At 37.5% G+C, this 18,591-nt stretch overlaps 2 protein-coding genes and 1 non-coding gene across 5 annotated transcripts in view; 1 reads left to right on the top strand and 2 right to left on the bottom strand.

Annotated features, from left to right (window-relative positions):
* LOC141647247 (uncharacterized) overlaps nucleotides 1–7,084 on the bottom strand; it is a 59,942-nt gene extending 52,858 nt beyond the window's left edge. Inside the window, exons 1-11 of one of the 3 annotated variants that reach the window (XM_074455368.1) lie at nucleotides 6,944–7,083; nucleotides 6,701–6,834; nucleotides 6,403–6,509; nucleotides 6,149–6,214; nucleotides 5,878–5,960; nucleotides 4,900–4,946; nucleotides 4,478–4,556; nucleotides 3,387–3,472; nucleotides 1,505–1,577; nucleotides 1,177–1,258; nucleotides 105–151 (exon numbers count right to left, since the gene is read on the bottom strand). In XM_074455368.1, coding sequence (XP_074311469.1) covers nucleotides 3,443–3,472; nucleotides 4,478–4,556; nucleotides 4,900–4,946; nucleotides 5,878–5,960; nucleotides 6,149–6,214; nucleotides 6,403–6,509; nucleotides 6,701–6,834; nucleotides 6,944–6,994 — 597 coding nt within the window. In that variant the 5' untranslated portion in view covers nucleotides 6,995–7,083 and the 3' untranslated portion in view covers nucleotides 105–151; nucleotides 1,177–1,258; nucleotides 1,505–1,577; nucleotides 3,387–3,442. Of the gene's footprint in view, nucleotides 1–104; nucleotides 152–1,176; nucleotides 1,259–1,504; nucleotides 1,578–2,583; nucleotides 2,917–3,386; nucleotides 3,473–4,477; nucleotides 4,557–4,899; nucleotides 4,947–5,877; nucleotides 5,961–6,148; nucleotides 6,215–6,402; nucleotides 6,510–6,700; nucleotides 6,835–6,943 lie in introns of those variants that run through there. The other 2 variants (XM_074455369.1, XM_074455367.1) reach the window with 2 other exon arrangements.
* LOC141650415 (small nucleolar RNA U3) lies at nucleotides 2,592–2,811 on the bottom strand. Its single transcript, XR_012546451.1, has one exon. It is a non-coding gene; the product is annotated as a small nucleolar RNA U3 (small nucleolar RNA).
* Nucleotides 7,085–14,388: 7,304 nt separating the features above from the next.
* On the top strand, nucleotides 14,389–18,113 carry LOC141647245 (DNA damage-repair/toleration protein DRT102). The gene is made up of 2 exons (XM_074455359.1): nucleotides 14,389–15,046; nucleotides 17,441–18,113. The coding sequence occupies exons 1-2, from the start codon at nucleotides 14,638–14,640 to the stop codon at nucleotides 17,923–17,925; spliced, it is 894 nt and encodes a 297-aa protein (XP_074311460.1). The 5' UTR covers nucleotides 14,389–14,637; the 3' UTR covers nucleotides 17,926–18,113.
* Nucleotides 18,114–18,591: the final 478 nt, after the last annotated feature.

The raw sequence follows: 18,591 nt of genomic DNA, 5'->3' as shown, positions 1-18,591 counted from the left end.
ACATCCCATATCCCTCCCATGTGAAAAGAGTATTATTATAGGAAACGAAGACTGGGAGACTCCTAAGGAAGGAAGACAAGCAATTCTTTAGCAGAAACAAGTACCTCATGCTCCAAGTAGCCAAGACAAAATCTCTGTCGGTATTAAAACCCTGCATATGAGTGCCGTCAGACGAAATCAAAATTAAACATACAGTAGGTCGTGTTTCATAATAAATGCTCAGACTAATATAACGACAAATTTCAGGCTCATGCAAAAGTATTCATTACTCCGTAGTCCATACTTTCTAACAACATGATGTCCTACGTAATCTGCTAATGTCACTGATCACAAACGGCTTTGACTCCCCTTTTTTCACCATTTTCCAACTCATTTCATAGTGAAGTATCTAATCTCGGTGGCAAGATTATGTTACTTCAACACTTCATATGAGCTCGCATACCCGTGTCCAACATTTGACACTTGGACATTGGTATGACACTCCGACACTTCACTTAAGACCAAATTCTTGAAATTTTTTCATAAAATAGACGATCCCGGCTCTTAGGTACTCATTTGTGTCCGACCCGTCAAACCATGTCTTTGTAATATAGGTGGGAGATACACAGTATGTCCCAAACATTTATGTAATCACTGGTAAACATGAATAAACATTTATCACATATGCTAATTAATCTGACTCAGCCTAGATGAGACTGATACTAGGACTAGTTGAGAATTCTGATAGGTGAGAATGAGGTTGTGAATGCATAAGTATAATGACAGTTATGATAGGTGGGTGTGCTGACTATATTCCCGTGTCAGTTCATTTTATAATCCTAAATTTAGACAATTTATCCTGAATTTTACTTGTAGTCTGATGATGTCAAGATAACTGGTCCAAGCAAGATAGTTTATCAGCTCTAGAGTCTGGAGCCATTTGCAAATAGAAGCTTTACATTAAGTGATAGCACTGCGCATGACTGCGCAGGGAAGGGCAGTGTTACACTATCAACAAAATCAAGATTATAAGACACAACACATATTCTAAACAGCAAGTAAGCATGTTCTCAACAACTTCATGACTGTAAAGGCGTAAAGGGTAGTAGTTCAAGAAACGTGCAACCTAGTACGAAATTCGCAATGATATGGGAATTACAAGGGCATTACTACAGGCTTTTAGCAGGAAATGTGTACCTTTTATATATTTTTCAATACAATGGAGGGTTGCTCTAAGAAAGGTACAAGCAATCGTGTGTTCTTGAGTACAACTCTGTACCTGATTCCCAAAGACAGTGTCAATTAGGTCATAAATATTTGCTAGTACACATCATAAGAATAGACAATAGAAAAAGCTGGAGAGTTCAATATGAACAGCTGAACACTCCTTCCATGGACAAAGATGGTAATAACTAAGACAATTCTGAAAGTAGCATTTGCTTTGCAAGCAAAAATCATTTATAATCACATACATATGGCATATTCAATGCAAAGCCAAGAGTGACAGGTGATAATATAATATTACCAGTTTACCACGAAATTTTATGGTTGGATCCTCAAAGAGCCAGTTGCCAGCATAATTGAAGAGGAAAATGTTCCTGAATCAACACCACAAAATAATCAGTTCAAATTTGGGATTTTTTGAGTGTGTCTTGTGCAGGAGCGCATTCAAGTGTGTATGTTTTAAGGAAATGAGTCCGTCATTCAATCCTGTTTTGTCCAGCACGAGCACCACAAAAACGGACAGCGTATAGTCGCATACGCATGGAGGTGAAGACAGCACAACGGCAAAACATATCGCCCACAAAAATGGCAAATGGGGTTAAATGAAAGAAAATGGACGGAGCTTGTCGTAAAGAAGAAAATGATCACTTGTAAAAAAATAAGCATTGTCATAATCTGACTTGAAAATACCCAAATCATTATCCACCCCCGGAAACCGACAACTCCTCTTTCTCTTTAGTCATCAACCCTATCCATTCTACATATAATCAACAGCAATGTTGATCATTAATTAAGTAAAGGGCAAGTCTTGGATAACTAAAAACAATCAATTCATATTGCAAAAATGCAAACGGTCCCCTACCCAGTAATAGGCGAAAACCTTCTCAGATATTCGTTATATGAGACGATGTAAAGGGACTAACAATCAGAATCCCCAACTAATAAACCAAGATTAAATCATGAAAAAAGAAACTACCTATTATTATTGCCAGAAGAGAAAATTCTGAGGATATTCGTGACTCCGTAGACGACAAATTTGAGAAGCGAGGCATTTAATTATTTGAATTACTAGTTGGCGGGTTCGAACAGGCATTGAATTGTATAAATCCTCTAGAAAATGGAGATTATATATCAAAATGAAATTGAACTCAGTGATGTAACAAAATAGATTTTGTTAGATTTTGGGAAAATATAGGAAATGAAATGAGTGATGAAGAAACTGCTATGTAGTAACCGATTCCCCCCATTATAAGAGGCTCCGAGATTGTGTATAAGGGATTTTAGGGAACGATACTGTACAGCAAGCTCAATAATAGTCTAGGGAATGATACTGTACAGCAAAACAAGCAAGCATAGCAAATAAAAAGTAAAAAAAAAAAAAAAAGAGAAGTGTGTCAGACAGCTGTGCGACCATCCCAGGCCCAGTAATGGGCAAGGGAACGATCCTCTACAGCAAACCGAGCAATCTAAGCGATTGCCGGCAGCCATTAATCACGCTCTGACCGCACAGCTATTGGTTCATCAACCACACGTTGTTTCCTGCCTCTGTAGATCTCAAGGATACAGAGGTACGAGCCTATAGAACAGATCCTGTTCAAGTAAGGTCGTGTCAATTCTTCACCAATGGACTACTATAAATATGAGCAATGGTACTTACTTTGCTGATGTGGGAGCTTACTACTCTCTGTCACTTTCCTTGGTTTATATTAGATCCTATTGAAGTAAATAAACAGCATTTAAACATTTTATACCACTTAAAATATGCAAGTTGCAACCCACTAACAGTCTAAAACTCTCAGAATATACGAACCCACTAAAAGTCTAAAACTCTCAGAATATACGGAGTATCAACTATCAACATGCTCATATTTGTTTGAACTAAGCAAACGAATCCACCGTGATTCAACAAGACACAATTAAACAGCTATAAAAGACGGAACATACGAAAGCAGTTTCCGACAAAGATTCTCTGAAAGCTAGAGCGGATATAATTCCAATAGGCAATAACTAAGCATACTAGATATATAGGGCAAGGCGGTTGACCACGCCTTCCATTTCTCAAGGACGTACATTGGAGATAAATTTGCAATGTCCGCACATTTTTTGGAGTCACATAAACAAAACACCAAACAAAAATTAGAGTGAAAATCTAAAAGAAGACAAACAAGAAGAAGAAATGCTACCATTCTGCATATCCTGTAACCTGCTTCAAAATAGCGAGAGCAATTGTCTCAGACTCTCAGGCCTCAGCTTCTTGGATGATTAAATCCTGAGAACAAAATCAAGTGGTCATTGAATATCCCCAAAGTCACAAACAAGTAAGAAAGTTGAAGAAGTGCCTCATGTGATTATACTCCGCTTCAATAAGCTCAGAAATAGCGTAAATCATACTAGTTCATGCTAGCAAAAACACTCCTCAGTAGCATGGTGTTAAAGTGTTATTTTCCTCGATATAACCCCCTAAATTCGGCCGCCTCAACCGATGATAGTGTATAAGTGTCATTAGTTTACCGACATATTCATCATTAAAAATGGGGCATGCATTTGTGAAGAAGAGGTCAAAAGAGTTAGGAGATAGCTAAAAACATGAAAAGTAACTCAAATATAACATGTCAAAAAGAAGTGAAGATCTGGCGCATTCAGCAAATATTTTCAATATTTGCCCAATATCGATCTTCATGGAATTTAGATACAAGGTCAACATTAGCGGTCCAAATCTTGATTCAACAAGATCCAATCCAAATCCAAACAGCCCTACTTGCAGGCTTGATCATGATCACCAAATTGATGGTGCCATCATCATTGTTGTATCATCATTACCAGGCACCAGCATATCAATATCATTAAGAACCCAAAAAAATTATAATCTTAAATTTTCGCTAACCTGAATCCAGAGAGCGGGGTTTCTTCTATGCCATATGCTTCATCATCAGATTAAGGATTCAAGGTGATCGACAACGAGAACAAGGCTTAATCATATTATTTGGAGGGAGAGGGTGAATGAAAGAGAGAGAGAGAGATTACGGATATGTTAATTCAAAATTTTCATGTAGATGAAGGTCTAAGACGATCTTGCAGATCTAACCCTTTGACAAACAGTAACCTGAGTAAACTTCAGATATACAATTTCTAGAGAGAAGCTTAAAGCAGCCATCTGTAGTAATTTCTTATTTATTCTGATGGTCTTCTAGAACCAGAAGTGAATATTTGGCCAACAGCTTCACTCTACCTATTAAATCTAAAGTCAAGTATATGTACACATAAGTAGACTCACTTTGTATTCGTCATTTAGATCATAGATAGTACTTCCTTCGACTGCAATGAGAGGCCTCCATGGAAGTTTTAAGTAGGTCCTTCCGGAACAAAATACAAAGAAGATCGTCAAGCATAGTTCGATTTTCGAAAAGATACCACAATTGAAAAAGCAATAAAATAGTGGTGGTTTGTCTATTTAAAGTATTTCTTAATTTGTGATGTGTTAATCAAGAGAAAATTTAGGCAGCCAAAGGAATGATTGCGTTTAAAGATGTAATTTGCTTAAGAAATCAGGGAAACTTTCTATCTTGAATGTACCTGTTTGCTTCATTTTACCACATCCCGGTATCCCTCTCATGTGCAAAGAGTATTATTACAGGAAACTAAGACTGGGAAACTGGAACAAAGACAGACACAAAGCTCTTTAGCAGAAACAAGTACCTCAGGCTCCAAGTAGCTAAGACAAAATCTCTGTCAGAATCAACACCCTGCATAAATGTGCCGCCAGAAGATCTGAATTAAACACATAGTAGGTAGTGTTTGATGAAAGGTCAAACTACTTGAAGGGAAAAATTCAGGCTCATGCGAAAGATATTCATTACTTCCTCCGTCTCATTCATTTGTTTACCTTTGATTAAAATACCTCTCACAAGTCACAAAGAATAAAAAAGGTAAATAAATGATTGGGACGGAGGGAGTATATTCTAACAACGTGATGGTCCTATGTAATCTGCTAATGCGAATGACCACAAAGAGTTTTCACTCTTTTTTTTTCCATTCACTTTTTTTTTTTTCCATTTTCTAAATCAGCTCATAGTGAACCTGTGAAGTACCTAATCTTTGTGGTTGATATACACACTAACACACAATATGTCCAAACATATATGCCATTACTGGTGAACAAGAATAGGCATTGATCAAATCGGCCGATTAATCTGACTCAACCTATTACACTAATAATAGGAATAGTTGATAATTCTGATAGGTGGAAATGAACAAGGTTGTGAGTGCATGAGTATACTGATCTGAGTCGAACAAAATGAACTTAACACTTTCTGTGTTTTTGCAGACTATATTTCCGCGTCAGTTTCATTTTCTAATCCTAGATTAGACGCACTATTATGAATTATACTTGTAGCCCATGACGTCAAGAAAAATAGCCCAAGCCCGACAAATTTAACAGCTTTAGAGTCTAGCGCCATTTACAGAAAACAGCATTACGAGTACTGATACCACTGCGCTGGGAAAGACGGTGTTACACTATCAACAAAAATAAAATTACAAGAAGTGACAAATTCTAAACAGGAAATAAGCATGTTCTATAGAATGCCATGTTAAGAAACGCGAAGTCCAGTAAGAGATTTGCAATGATGGGAATTACATGGGTATTAATTCAAGCTCTTAGCAGGAAATGTGTACCTTTTCTATACTTTTCAATACAATAGAGGGTTGCTCAAAGAAAGGTACAAGCAATTGTATGTTCCGTGAGTACAACTCTGTACCTGATTAGCTAAGACGGTGTCAATAGGGTCCTAAATATTTGCTAGTACACATCATAACTCATAAGAGTCGACAATAGAAAGCTGGAGAGTTCAATATGAACAGTTGAATGCCCACTTCCATGGACAAAGATGGTAATAAAACAGATTCAATGCAAAGCAAAGAGCGACGAGTTATAATATAATATTACCGCGAAATTTTATGGTTGGATCCTCAAAGAGACAATCACCAGCATAAATTGACGAGGAAAATGTTCCTGAATCGACCAACACGAAGTGATCAGTTCACATTTGGGATCTTTTGAGTTTTGAGTGTCTGTTGTGCAAGCACGCATTCAAGTGTATACTGTTTAACAGGAGTATCACAAAACTGACAGCAAACATGGCAACTGGGGTTAAATGAAAGAAAATGGCCGGATCATATCGTAAAAAAGAAGATGATCACCTGTAACAAAATAAGCATTGTCATAATCTGATTTGAGAATGCCCAAAACATCATCCACCCCGGAAACCGACAATTCCTCTTTCTCTTTAGTCATCACCTTATCCATTCTACATATAATCAACAGTAATGCTGACCATTAATTTAAGTAAAGGGCAAGTCTTAGATAACTAAAAAACAATCTATTTGTACTGCAATAGGCGAGAGTCTTTGAGATATTCAGAACGGAAAAACTAAGAGCAATCAAATGCTTCAACTACTAAACCAAGATTAAAGCATGAACAAAAAAAAAAGGAAGTACCCATTATTATTGCCAGAAGATAAAATTCTGAGGACTTCTGTGACACCAGAGACTGCGAATTTGAGAAGCGACGGCGTTTGATTCTTTGAATTATTAGTTGGCGGGTTCGAACATGATCGAATTGTATAATTCCTCTGCAAAAATGGAGATTACGGATCAAAATTGAATTAAATTGAGTGATGTAAAGTGGGTTTTGTTAGGTTTTGGAAAATTAGGGGAAATGAAATGAGTGGAATTGTTAACCTTATAGTTTGATGTTGAAGAAACTGTTATGTAGCAAGAAATTCCCGCCATTCTAGGATGCTCTGAGCTTGTGAAGGACTCTCGGGTTCCAAGTTCCAACTGCTAACTGAGGTTGATCAAGCTATATGGAATTCATGGCTATACAACCGGTTGTATATATTCTACGGCGTAAAAAAGAATATGAGTTTTATTAGAAAGTATTGAGCTCATCCATTTACACATTGAAAACATGAACTTTGAATTAGCTCGGAAAGAATACATATAAACTCGAATTCTTATACTTGTACAATCCTTATGGTGCAACTGGATGAATAATCCTATTTGTGAGCTATATGAGTGCGGATTCTCCGTCTCATTTTCTGCGATGATGTTTACTCATTTATTTTAAAGTTTAATATTTATGTGTTCAATAAAAAATGCTCTAACACATAATGAGACATATAATCTATAATGTTTAATAGCAATAATATGAGGGATAACTATTCCAAATATGTCCTCACGAAAAAAAGGATGAAGACGAGGGGTGGATAATCCAGAAGGACGGGAACAATACTTGAGTTTACCCTTATCACTAGCTCGATTTGCTTCCAGATATGAATGTTCTAGTTTGATAGACCATAAGTCATCCTTGATTAGCTCCTTCACTTTTAAACCAAAAATTTAAGACTATTACTTACCAACTGATCTTCTTTAACCAGCCAAACGCAAGATTGATTGTCCATATGAATGACGAGCTTACGTATACGGAATTCTTTTGCACACTACAAACCGGGTAGTAAAGTCAATAGCTCGTCTTTCATGGAGGAGCAAACTCCACCCGAGAAATAGAATGTTGACAAAAACATAACCCGACTCATCTCTAAATATTCCTCCGCCTCCTATTGCTCCAGGATTACCTTTTGATGCCTTATCAGAATTGAGGAGGATCCAATCATGTAGAGGAGAGGCCTACCTTATAAAAACTTCTCTCGAAGCAGTTGTTGGTATAGAGGAAAAAATCGAGAACCTATCAAAAGGTCTCTTAGTCGAGTCACACTGATCGAATAAAAAAGCACGATGGTCTAATGGAATTTCACCATCACGACCAAAAAACCACATAATTACGACAACGTCATAGCCACAACAGGTATAAAACATTGGCCAATCAACAAAACCTTCTCGAAAATTATTACTAGCGCTATTAGTAATACATCTGAAAACGAGGATAGGTAAAATGAGGGATCAGGAATACGATCACCTATCTCATCCCAGACATGCCGAGACATGTGACACGACCTGAGCAAGTGGTCAATAGTTTCTTCCTCCAAATTACATCTCATAATGGATCATAGTAAGTGGATTATACATCTATGTACTACCATTAATTGTATAGTTTATGAGTATTGTAATAAAGTTTTTGAGTTTTATTTTAAAAATTATGAGTTTTACTATAAAGTTTTCGAGTTCGTTCATTTAAGCATTAAACTCAATAAAGTGCAATAAAACTAAAAAATATTACTAATAAACTTAGTTAAATTTAAGTTTTGACAGAAAAAATTAAAACTTAATTTTTTAACTTTAATAAACTCAAAAAAAAAAATACATATATGCTCAAAAACAAATAAAATTTGAGGTAATAAGCTCCAAAAAAATATACATAGGCTTAAAAACAAGTAAAATTTGAAGTAATCCATCCAAGGTATGTTACTTTTACTCAATGGATCATCACCCATAAACCGAACAATCCATAGATTGCTGGAAGCTGTCGATCACGCTCTGGTCGCATAGGTTTCCTTTTTCTGCCTCTGTAGATCTCAAGAATACAAAGGTACAACCTATAGGAAAGATCATGTTCAAGTAAGGTCGTGATTACTCTTGGCCGATGAGTTGGTGTAAACATGAGCGTGTTGGAAATATAGTATCACTATAGGGGCGAAGATATAATTAGAGAATATTTGTTGTGTCGTGGTATGGAGGCCACTAAATGAGAAATGAAATCGCCCCGACTACGGTACAAATCGATATAGGCGTCGTCCCCCAAGGTCACACAACACTCCTAAAAGTTGTGTACTCAACTATTAGGAGTTGGAACTCATATGGTATGCTCAAAATTATCATAGAGAAGTAGTAGAGATATATGGAAGATGTGTATCTCAAATGACTACGCTTCTCATATTTATAGTGATTAATTAACATCATAATCACAAAGATAGTGACATAACTCCACCATAAACATGGCAATAAACATGGAGTTAGTGGCTATAATTATGCAAGTAGTTGTGAGATGCTTTTACGAGGTAATGGAAGACATCTCTCTAATACAATGTATTTAGACGACATTGTTAGCCTTAACATTACTTCCAACAATCCCCCACTAATGCAAATGATAGACAAAAATTCTGAGCACATTAAAAAGTATCGATACTTAAGTATTAGTGTCTTTCGACTTGAACTAACACATTAGTGAAATGGAATAATTCTTTCATCATCTAGAGAGTGAACGAAATCTTGAACTCCTAGACTCCGGAGTAAATTCCAAACACATACCTCACCTTAAGTTCCAAACGAGTTCCGTGATACAATTCAACAAATTGGCCAAATGAATCTTGGGATTCTCACGAGTGCTCTAGAGAGATATCTTAGTCTCTCATAGAAAGAGGTTAATCCTTCACACTCACGTAGGTGATTCCAACAAGTCTATCTCCATATAAACCACTCACGCATGAGTTATAGAATCATTAAGAGCTCTAAGGCTCAACCTCTCAACACAGCGGTGAATCCATCAAGTCCTTCTCAATAATTAAGACCACCCAAATAAAGGGATATAGATTCATTAAAAGCTCTAAGGCTCAACCTTTCAACATAGAGGTGAATCCATCAAGTCCTTCTCAATAAGACCATCTAAATAAAGGGATATAGATTCATTAAGAGAAATATCCCAACCTTCATCATTACGGTGATCTCATCAAGTCCGTCTCACAAGGACCGACCAATTTTGGGCTATAAGACCATTAAGAGCTATATGCTCAACCTTCCAAAATAGTGTACCTGTCATAGAAATGGGATGTGTACACAAGTATGAGTTATCTATGACTTCGTTAGACCACCCTTGCATAACAAGTTCCGGTATCCACCACAAATTCCTCAACTAATAGGCTTTTGCCCATTCCCCTTGCTAATTCTAGGACTTCTTTCTTTCTTAGTCCATTAGCTTAAATATGCTTCACTCAAATTTCACAAAGATACTAATTTGTGAGCATATTATTCTCAATCAACTTTCTCAAATCAAATCTGTATAAAATGTGTAAATCTGTAAGTCGTTATACACATTATTTTAGCATTATTAAGTTGATATTAGCATTATGCTAAAGATAAACATTAGGCAAAACTCCATGCCCCCACAATTAAGTAGTAGCTAATAATAGCTTCACAATCACCCTGCATCTTACCCTTCAAGATTAAGAGCAATATAATATGCTTACACAATAGACAAAGTTCTAATACGTTTCTCAATAGACTTAAAACAAGATCACCATTAAAGGTGAAAATGTATAGTACTCACCATAGATCTCACCTTGTCGATCGTCATTACCTTTTGGTCGATCCAATATATTTCTAGATATCAAACATAGTGCAATTATTAATATTGAACCTTAGGCACTTCACCAAATGTGAATGATAACTTTGGTAATGAATACACAAACAAAATGTACTCAACTGCATAATTAAGCTACATTGAAGCAACTATAATTATACATATTAGACTTCTCACAATAGTTAAAACATGTTCTCTTATAACTCATTAGCATCATTGTTCTAATTAAATATAGAGCTCAACTCTCATGTCGTTTAAAAGAACAAATAATCTTCTATATTATTTTATCTTTCTAATAAATTGACATAGAATAAAGCATACACGTAGTATTTGTGATTTTGCACCCAAAATCATACTTCCTCCCATCCAGACCAAAGGTTACAGTTGCTTTTTGACACTATTTATGGTCGTATGGAATCTTTGATATTATTCTTAATCTATAAGACAAAATATAGTCATGTGAGATCTTGTTTGATTTATCGTCATAAATGCTATAACAATATCAAATTTTTATAATTTTTAATAATGTGTAACTAAAGATATGCACGTTACAAAACGTGTCTCGGCAAGTGTGATAAAGCAACTGTAACCTTTGGTCTGGATGGGAGGAAGTATTATTTACTAAAAGCTCTATATACATCATCATTCTTATATTAGAAAACAACGAATCTCGATGATTGTTTCACTTATATTTACTCTTTGCAAATCCACAATATTTTACAAAGAGAATTTGACTTCTTACAAACATAAAATCAGTCATCATAATCTCATATAGTGTCACATAAATAATTGAACCTTATGCAACCATTATTATTGACATAATCATTATCCAACAAATTAATACTTCTAATTTTGGTTCAATTAGTCACGTAACGCCACAAATTAGTGACAAATATAATCGTTCAAACAAAATGTACACATTATTCATTAATAATCTCAACTTTTAGATATCAAATAATTATTGGGTTTTTTGTCAAACACCACCTAATAAAATTGTGTTTTGTGAAACACCACCTTTAATAATTTTTTTGGTTTTTTGCCACCTTTAAAAAATAATAATTGTTTAACAGTACCAAATGGCCGGAATCTGGGTAAGAATAAAAAACTCCGGCACTGACTTGTTTTATTCTTTTCATTTCTCCCCAAATTTTCCTCCATTTCTTTGCCTTTCTTTTCCCTCCATTTCATCTACACTATCTCCGCTCCTTTCTCCTATCTATTTGACGCAATAAAAAGTAGTGTATAATGGCAGTTGCGAATACAGTACCCTCGAAGTAGTAAAAAGCAGAGATTATTGTTGCCCAACATTCCTCATCCTCCACCTTATGATGAGGACATGTAGGCCTTGCAGGTATAACAGATATTGAAGAGGTACAACCCGGTTCACTCTTGCTTCATTAGCTTTTGATAGATTAAACCTAGAAGTGGACTAGTGAATTAAAAGATAAGATGAATAATCTAAATTTTATTGTATTGGCTTAAGAAATTGATGAAGATAATTAGGGAAAAAGGAAACATTAGATACCAACACAAACTCATAAGAAAAGAGAAAAAGGTGAAAACAAAGGAAGGAGGGTGAAGGAGTCTCGAGGAAGGAGGGCTGGAGGGTGATAATGGTGAGGAAGGAAAGTGAAGGAGTGAGGAGGTAGTCGAATATGAAGTCAATGCCGGAATTATTTTAATTTTAGTCAAACTCCGGCCATTTGGTACTGTTTAACAATTTTCTTTTTTTAAAGGTGGTAAAAAACCAGAAATTTTTTTGAAGGTGGTGTTTCACAAAGTGTCCTATATTAAAGGTGGTGTTTAACAAAAAACCCATAATTATTAGAGTAAATTATAAACAACTCCCTTATATAATCGACTATTTTGAAATAACTCCCTTTTATAATTTTTTGTTCAAATAACTCCCTTTTAAAACATGTTTTTATACAAATCAATGCCTCTTCACCGGAATGAGACTTATTTTTGAATTTTCCGGCTAAAAATTCATTTTATCCTTCATTTTTCACTTATATGAGATGTTAAATAACAATTGTGCCCGTTTACTCACTATTTTGTTCTATAAAATAAGACAAAACGACGAATTTATACTTGATTCTTCTTCGTTCAGAGTGCATGATTTGAGTGTTATTATATTTCCGAGAGATTTGGAATTGTTCATAGGTTATGAAAACGTAGTAACGGTGTAGGGATTATGTTATAAGAAGGGTAAATTAATCAAATTATAAAAAATAGATTTAGTTCCGGTGAAGAGGCATTGATTTGTTGAAAAACAAGTTTTATAAGGGAGTTATTTGGATAAAAAATTATAAAAGAGAGTTATTTAAAAAAAGATGATTATATAAGGGAGTTATTTGTAATTTACTCTTATTATTAACAAATAATATTCTCCAAAATCTACTTTTATAAAGCTTGACATAGCATAGTACTACTGTACCTTGGCAATGTGGGAGTTTTCTACTTTACGTCACTTTCCTTTGTTTATGGTACAACCTCTTCAAGTAATTGCAACCCACTGCATGTTTAAACTCTCAAAGAATTTACGGAGTATTCCACACATTTACATATAGATTGCGCCAAGGATTCACGTGCAATAGAGCTTGTAAATCTAAACTAAGAGGAGAAATCAACTTGAATTGTATTGGAGAATGGTTATTGATTAGTCTAAAAATAAAATTGACTCGACATAAGTCAATCAAACCTTCTACTATAGACTTCACAAAATAAACCGACCCGACCTAGGGGTGGTTAAACATTCGGGCGGACAACTCCGACCAGACTTGACCTACCCATCGGGTCGATTTTTGTCCAGCCCGGCACATTAGAAACTAGGTTCGAGCCCGAGTCGAACAACTCCAACTCAGCCCGCCCTCATCCTGTCTCTAAATTGATATTATTTGAAAATAATGCCTAGGTGATCTAGCCCACCCAGACCTGTCCTCGATCTGAAAAGATGACGTAAATTGACCAGCAATCCAAGTAGACCCCACCATATCGAATTCGACTCGATCCTTTCTTACCGCATACTAGAGGTGCAAAAACTGACCTGACCCGAGGAACCTGACCCGCCCCGCCTGAAAGCCGACCCGATAGAAACTGAAAATTGGGTGAACCGAAACCGAACCGAACGCGATAACCGATAGCAGCCTTATTTTTCCAACCAGAACCTGAACTAAATCGACCCGACCCAACCCGTAACCCGATATTGACTTAACCCGATGGATGGCCCGATAGTGAATTAGCTTAATAATGGTGTAAATAAGACCGAGTTGACATTTATCTTAATTGTGTTTCACTTAAAACTACAATTGAAATACCTATATACTCCCTCCATTCAACTCCATTTTACAAGTATTCTATTTCCGTCCATTCAACTCCACTTTACAGGTTTCCTTATTTGGACATGTAAAAGACCTTTCTATCCTTATTGAAAATCTATATTTACAAAAAATGACATTCATACCCCACACAAATCCACCATAAAACTCACCTTTATATTTTTTTAATATCTTTAACCCCACCATTCCCTTTCCCTATGTACTTTTAATAGTTTTTTTAATCCGTTTCTTAATACCCGTGTAAAAAGCATAGTTGCAAAGTGGAGTTGAATGGAGGGAGTATTGTTTAAACATAAAACTAACCATCAAAAATAAATTACATAAGTTAAAATATACGTTGATAACCTGACCCGATACTGAACTGCTAATGACCCGACCCGACTTACCACCCACTGATGACCCAACCCGACGATGACCCGACATGAACTGTAACCGACTTGACCTGTTACTAACCAACACAACTCGAACTCGATATGATCCGACCCGCATTGACCCGACCTATAACCGACCAGAATAACCCGATTACCACTTCTACTACATACAAATATACAATCCACAACTCCACAAGGGACATAAACCAAAAAACAATATCCTTGACAACGCCCAAACCAAAATAACTCGACTCAATCAACCAACTCAAATTATCAAAAACCCGAAATGACCCGAATAAACCCCTTGTCAAGTCTACTTTTGATTAACAACCTATGAACCATCTAGATTCACTAATACTACTCACATCTCACAATTAGTCAACAACCACACTCTCTGTCTCAACTCCATCCATGGCCACCGAGCCTCTAAAATTCATCGCCGGAGCCGACACCTTCGGCTGCCCACTAAAAGACGCACTAGTAACCCACCTCCGCAACCTCAACTACGACGTCGAAGATCTCGGCGAAGGTCCTTATTACACAATCGGCGAACAAGTCGGTCAGCGCGTGGCAGCCGGAGATTCCAACACGCGCGGATTAGTCTCTTGTGGTACCGGTATCGGTGTCGCTATCTTTGCTAATAAGTTTCCCGGTGTTTACGCCGCCTTGTGTCTCTCCCCTGCCGACGCCGTCAATACTCGATCAATCAATAACGCCAACGTTCTTGCCGTTGCTGGAGAGGCAACGCCCGTTGAAACCGCTATTGAGATCGTCAATACCTTCATCCATACCCCGTTCAAATCCCCCTGCCCGGCTAACGGTAATAACTAATAATCGCTCTGTCTCGCATTTCAGATTTTCAGTAGGTCTTGCTTGAGAAGGTAAACAAATGAATGAGACACCCTAAAATGAAAACGGTAAACAAATGATCGGGACGGGGGAGTAGGAAATTGTGCTGTTATTTGTGGTTAGTGTGATTTATATATAGTTCCACTTAATTCTTAGCTTCTAGTAGTATTTTATTACTTCAATTCTTAGAGTAGAAGTGATGCTATTGTTCGATTCTCGGAATTGATAAGTTGCAAATCTATGATGTGTGGTGGATTGGATGGAGATTGCCACTTGGGATTATAGCAAATACCCCCATCCCGGTCATTTGTTGTCCTTTGGTTTTGGCACAAAGTTCAAGGAAAGAGAAGAGGGTCAATTACTGAATGACAGGTGGACCAAATTGACTGTGAATGACAACGCATTTCTAAAATAGAAATGACAACAATTGACTGAGATACCCTAAAATGGAAAAAGACAACAAATGACTGGGATTCAGGACAGAGGGAGTATAATAATAAAGAAAATAGAGATGTTGAAGGAAGAAGATGAATAGATGATGACAATAGATTTCTTGTTCGACAAATTTCTTAAATGGGGGATCACTGGTGGATGAGGCTTGTATAGTTATATAGCTACTATGAAATGACAATAAATTTAATGGGAAAGGGAGTACTAATTAGTCTTTCAGCCGATAAAGCGTGTATATCATGACGGGTTTGAGCGGGCGAGGGAGTGAGTGGAAGCAGTGTGGAGGGAGATTGAGGATGGCCAGAGAGCTGTGATGCTCGGACCCTTCACTTACCCCGAAGGATCCGGTGGACACGACCCGGACACGGACCTGGACATGGATCCCTTGTCGGATCCTTCTATGAGAAATCGGATCCTTTTTGGTGTGAGTGTGTTTTGTTCTTACCCTCTATTTTGTACAACAACTCTATATCAGGAGTGATCTTGCCATGAATTTAATGCTATAATAAAGTCTTCATTCATATTAAACATGAAGAAACTATTTTTCCTTTCTTTTCTTTGATTTTTTTTAACTAATAATCAATTTTTTCATAAAAAATAAAATTAGCCGAGTCCAAAATTAATTTTGGATCCTCATATCCGAGTCCTTGTTTTTGCGATTTCAAAGATCCGACACTCGGATCCGTACCCGTGTCGGATCCTCATATCCAAGTCCGAGCATCATAGCCAGAGAGTGATGTTCATGGTTGGTCGCTGGGCAATATGGGAGGCAAGAAATTTGTTGGTGTTTGAAGGAAAGCAGTTAAGCAGGTGCGTGTGGAGGGTGTAGTTAAGAGGGTGCGGGAGGTGTTGAAGGTGATGGAGGATGTGGTGGAAAGTACCGAAGGGAGTGGGGTTGTTCAGAGGGAGGTTCAAGGGTGGACTACACCGGTAGGAGATGTGTTGGAGATAAATGTCGACGGGGAGGTGAAGGAGGGATGGGGGTGGGGCTGGGAGCCGAGACAAAGAGGGAAAGGTGAAGTGGGGGATGTCGGTGATTAGAAGAGGGGAGAACGAACCAAGGATGGGGCTTGGAAACGGTGATAGAGGGGCTGAAATGGTGAGGACAAATGGGTGCATGGAAATCGTGGTCGAAAGTGATTGTTTGAAACTCGTTGAAGCATTGAAGAACTAAAAGCAAGGAAGGAGTGAATTCTATTTACTGTTGGAGCAAATTTATGAGTTACGTTCTAGTTTCCATAGCGTCTTATGGTCTTTTGTTAGCAGAAAGTCGAATAGAGTGGCGCATGAGCTCGCTCACTTTGACAGTTGTAGGTTTGGTAGACGAAGTTGGATAGGAACGCTTCCTATGCCAATCTCCTATATTGTTCTTTCCGATTTGAATGAAATGCATCCCGCTTTGGATTTATCAAAAAAACAACAGTTGGTCTTGCTGAAGACGGGTCGGAGCAAGTGACGGGTAATGTCCCTCAAAAAACGGATAGGGGGGACAAGCTGGGGGCACCCCCATGTGCTTCCCTCTCTCCTCTATTTGGGTCATTTGTGAAAGGAAATGGTGTCCGTCACTCCAAAGTGACGGATACGTGCCGTATTCAATGAGATTTTGTGAAAAAACAAAGATTGTGTTATGTACTGTAAAAGTCTTGCATTAATTAATGGAGATGGTCTCGTAGGCGACTTAATCCTTGCATTTAGCAGAGCTTATTTTTTCCCCCTTATAAATTTTATTCTGAGAACGCAGTAATATTAGGGAATTTATTAGATTAGATGGAGTAATCAATTAGTATCATTTAGATACGACGTTCCATATATTTCTCGGTTTACATTTTATCAAAACATTTTTACCTTAAATGAGCGAGTATACATAATTAGCGTCGCATTCATGACAATACAAGTTAAATATCATCTTGCACAGGTAATAAGGAATGGCCACCGGAAACTGCCAAGTTCCTCGACGACTCGCTAGAAGAAATGAAAAAGATCGGCACCACAACGACTGCTGCAACGGACGTGAACAGCGGCTGTGCACTGTGTTGCCTGGCGAAGAACAGGGAGTTTGTGCCAGTGGAGATAATGCCAGGGGGAATGATGAAAATAGTAAGGGAAAGTCCGACATCAGCGATTGTTAAGTTTAAGGCCGGAAGCATTGAACCGGCGCATCACCATACTTTCGGGCATGATTTGTTTGTGATGAAGGGGAAGAAGACGGTGTGGAATCTGAGTAAGGGGGAGAAGTACGATTTAGGGGATGGAGATTACCTGTTTACACCAGGTGGGGATGTTCATAGAGTTAAATACGATGAGGATACTGAGTTTTTTCTTAAGTGGGAAGGTCCTTGGGATATTGTTCTTGACGAGGATTTGGAGACGGCTAAGGCTGCCATTGACAAGGAATGCTAAAATGATTTACTGGTTGTAAGTATTGTGAAGTGATTGTGGGAGTTTCATATGCTCTGTAACTCTGTAAGCTAAGATTGTAATCGTGTTTCTTTTAGTTCGATTCAAATGGGTTTCGTCTAAAGAGTTGGGTGTTAAACTTTGTGACAACTCGTGTGTTACATATCTATTGATGTTTTCGCTGGTGTCAACTCGTGTGTCATGATTCATGAATCAATTTAATGGTACTCATCTTGTGTTTTCTGTTTTAGGCGGATAGTTTGCAAACGCTTGTTTGATTGCGGATTGCCGTCTATCTTTGTGCCTTTAACAGGATCATAAAGCGGCATTTTGGTTCATGGACAATGGGATACTGATACTGATTGTATGCGAACCAAACACCCAAATGTAAGAAAAGGTTGAACATTTATGGGTGAATTCGGTGTATCAAATTTTTGTACTTCTCGTCCATTGAAAGCTCGTTCTTAAACATAGGGTCATAAACGCCGACAATAAGAAAATAAGCTAGTCTTGCTTGTGACGGGCTAATTCTGTCACAAACCTGTGACCTCTCACAAAAGGGGAGGGGGACAACGTGGGGCATCTCCCATGTGCTTCCCACTCACCTCTCAATGAGCATTTTGTGAGAAGAAACGGTATCCGTCACAAGCTTGTGACGGATATCGCCCG

The sequence above is a fragment of the Silene latifolia genome, chromosome 3 (genome assembly GCF_048544455.1).
Source record: "Silene latifolia isolate original U9 population chromosome 3, ASM4854445v1, whole genome shotgun sequence".
Taxonomy (NCBI): domain Eukaryota; kingdom Viridiplantae; phylum Streptophyta; class Magnoliopsida; order Caryophyllales; family Caryophyllaceae; genus Silene; species Silene latifolia.
The sequence above is the reverse complement of the archived record's forward strand: the minus strand, read 5'-3'. Positions and strand labels throughout refer to the sequence as shown.

Coding starts and splice junctions, on each gene's coding strand:
- LOC141647245 (XM_074455359.1), top strand. CDS start 14,638: ATGGCCACCGAGCCTCTAAAATTCATCGCCGGAGCCGACACCTTCGGC. Junction 15,047..17,440: donor ATCCCCCTGCCCGGCTAACG/GTAATAACTAAT, acceptor CATCTTGCACAG/GTAATAAGGAATGGCCACCG.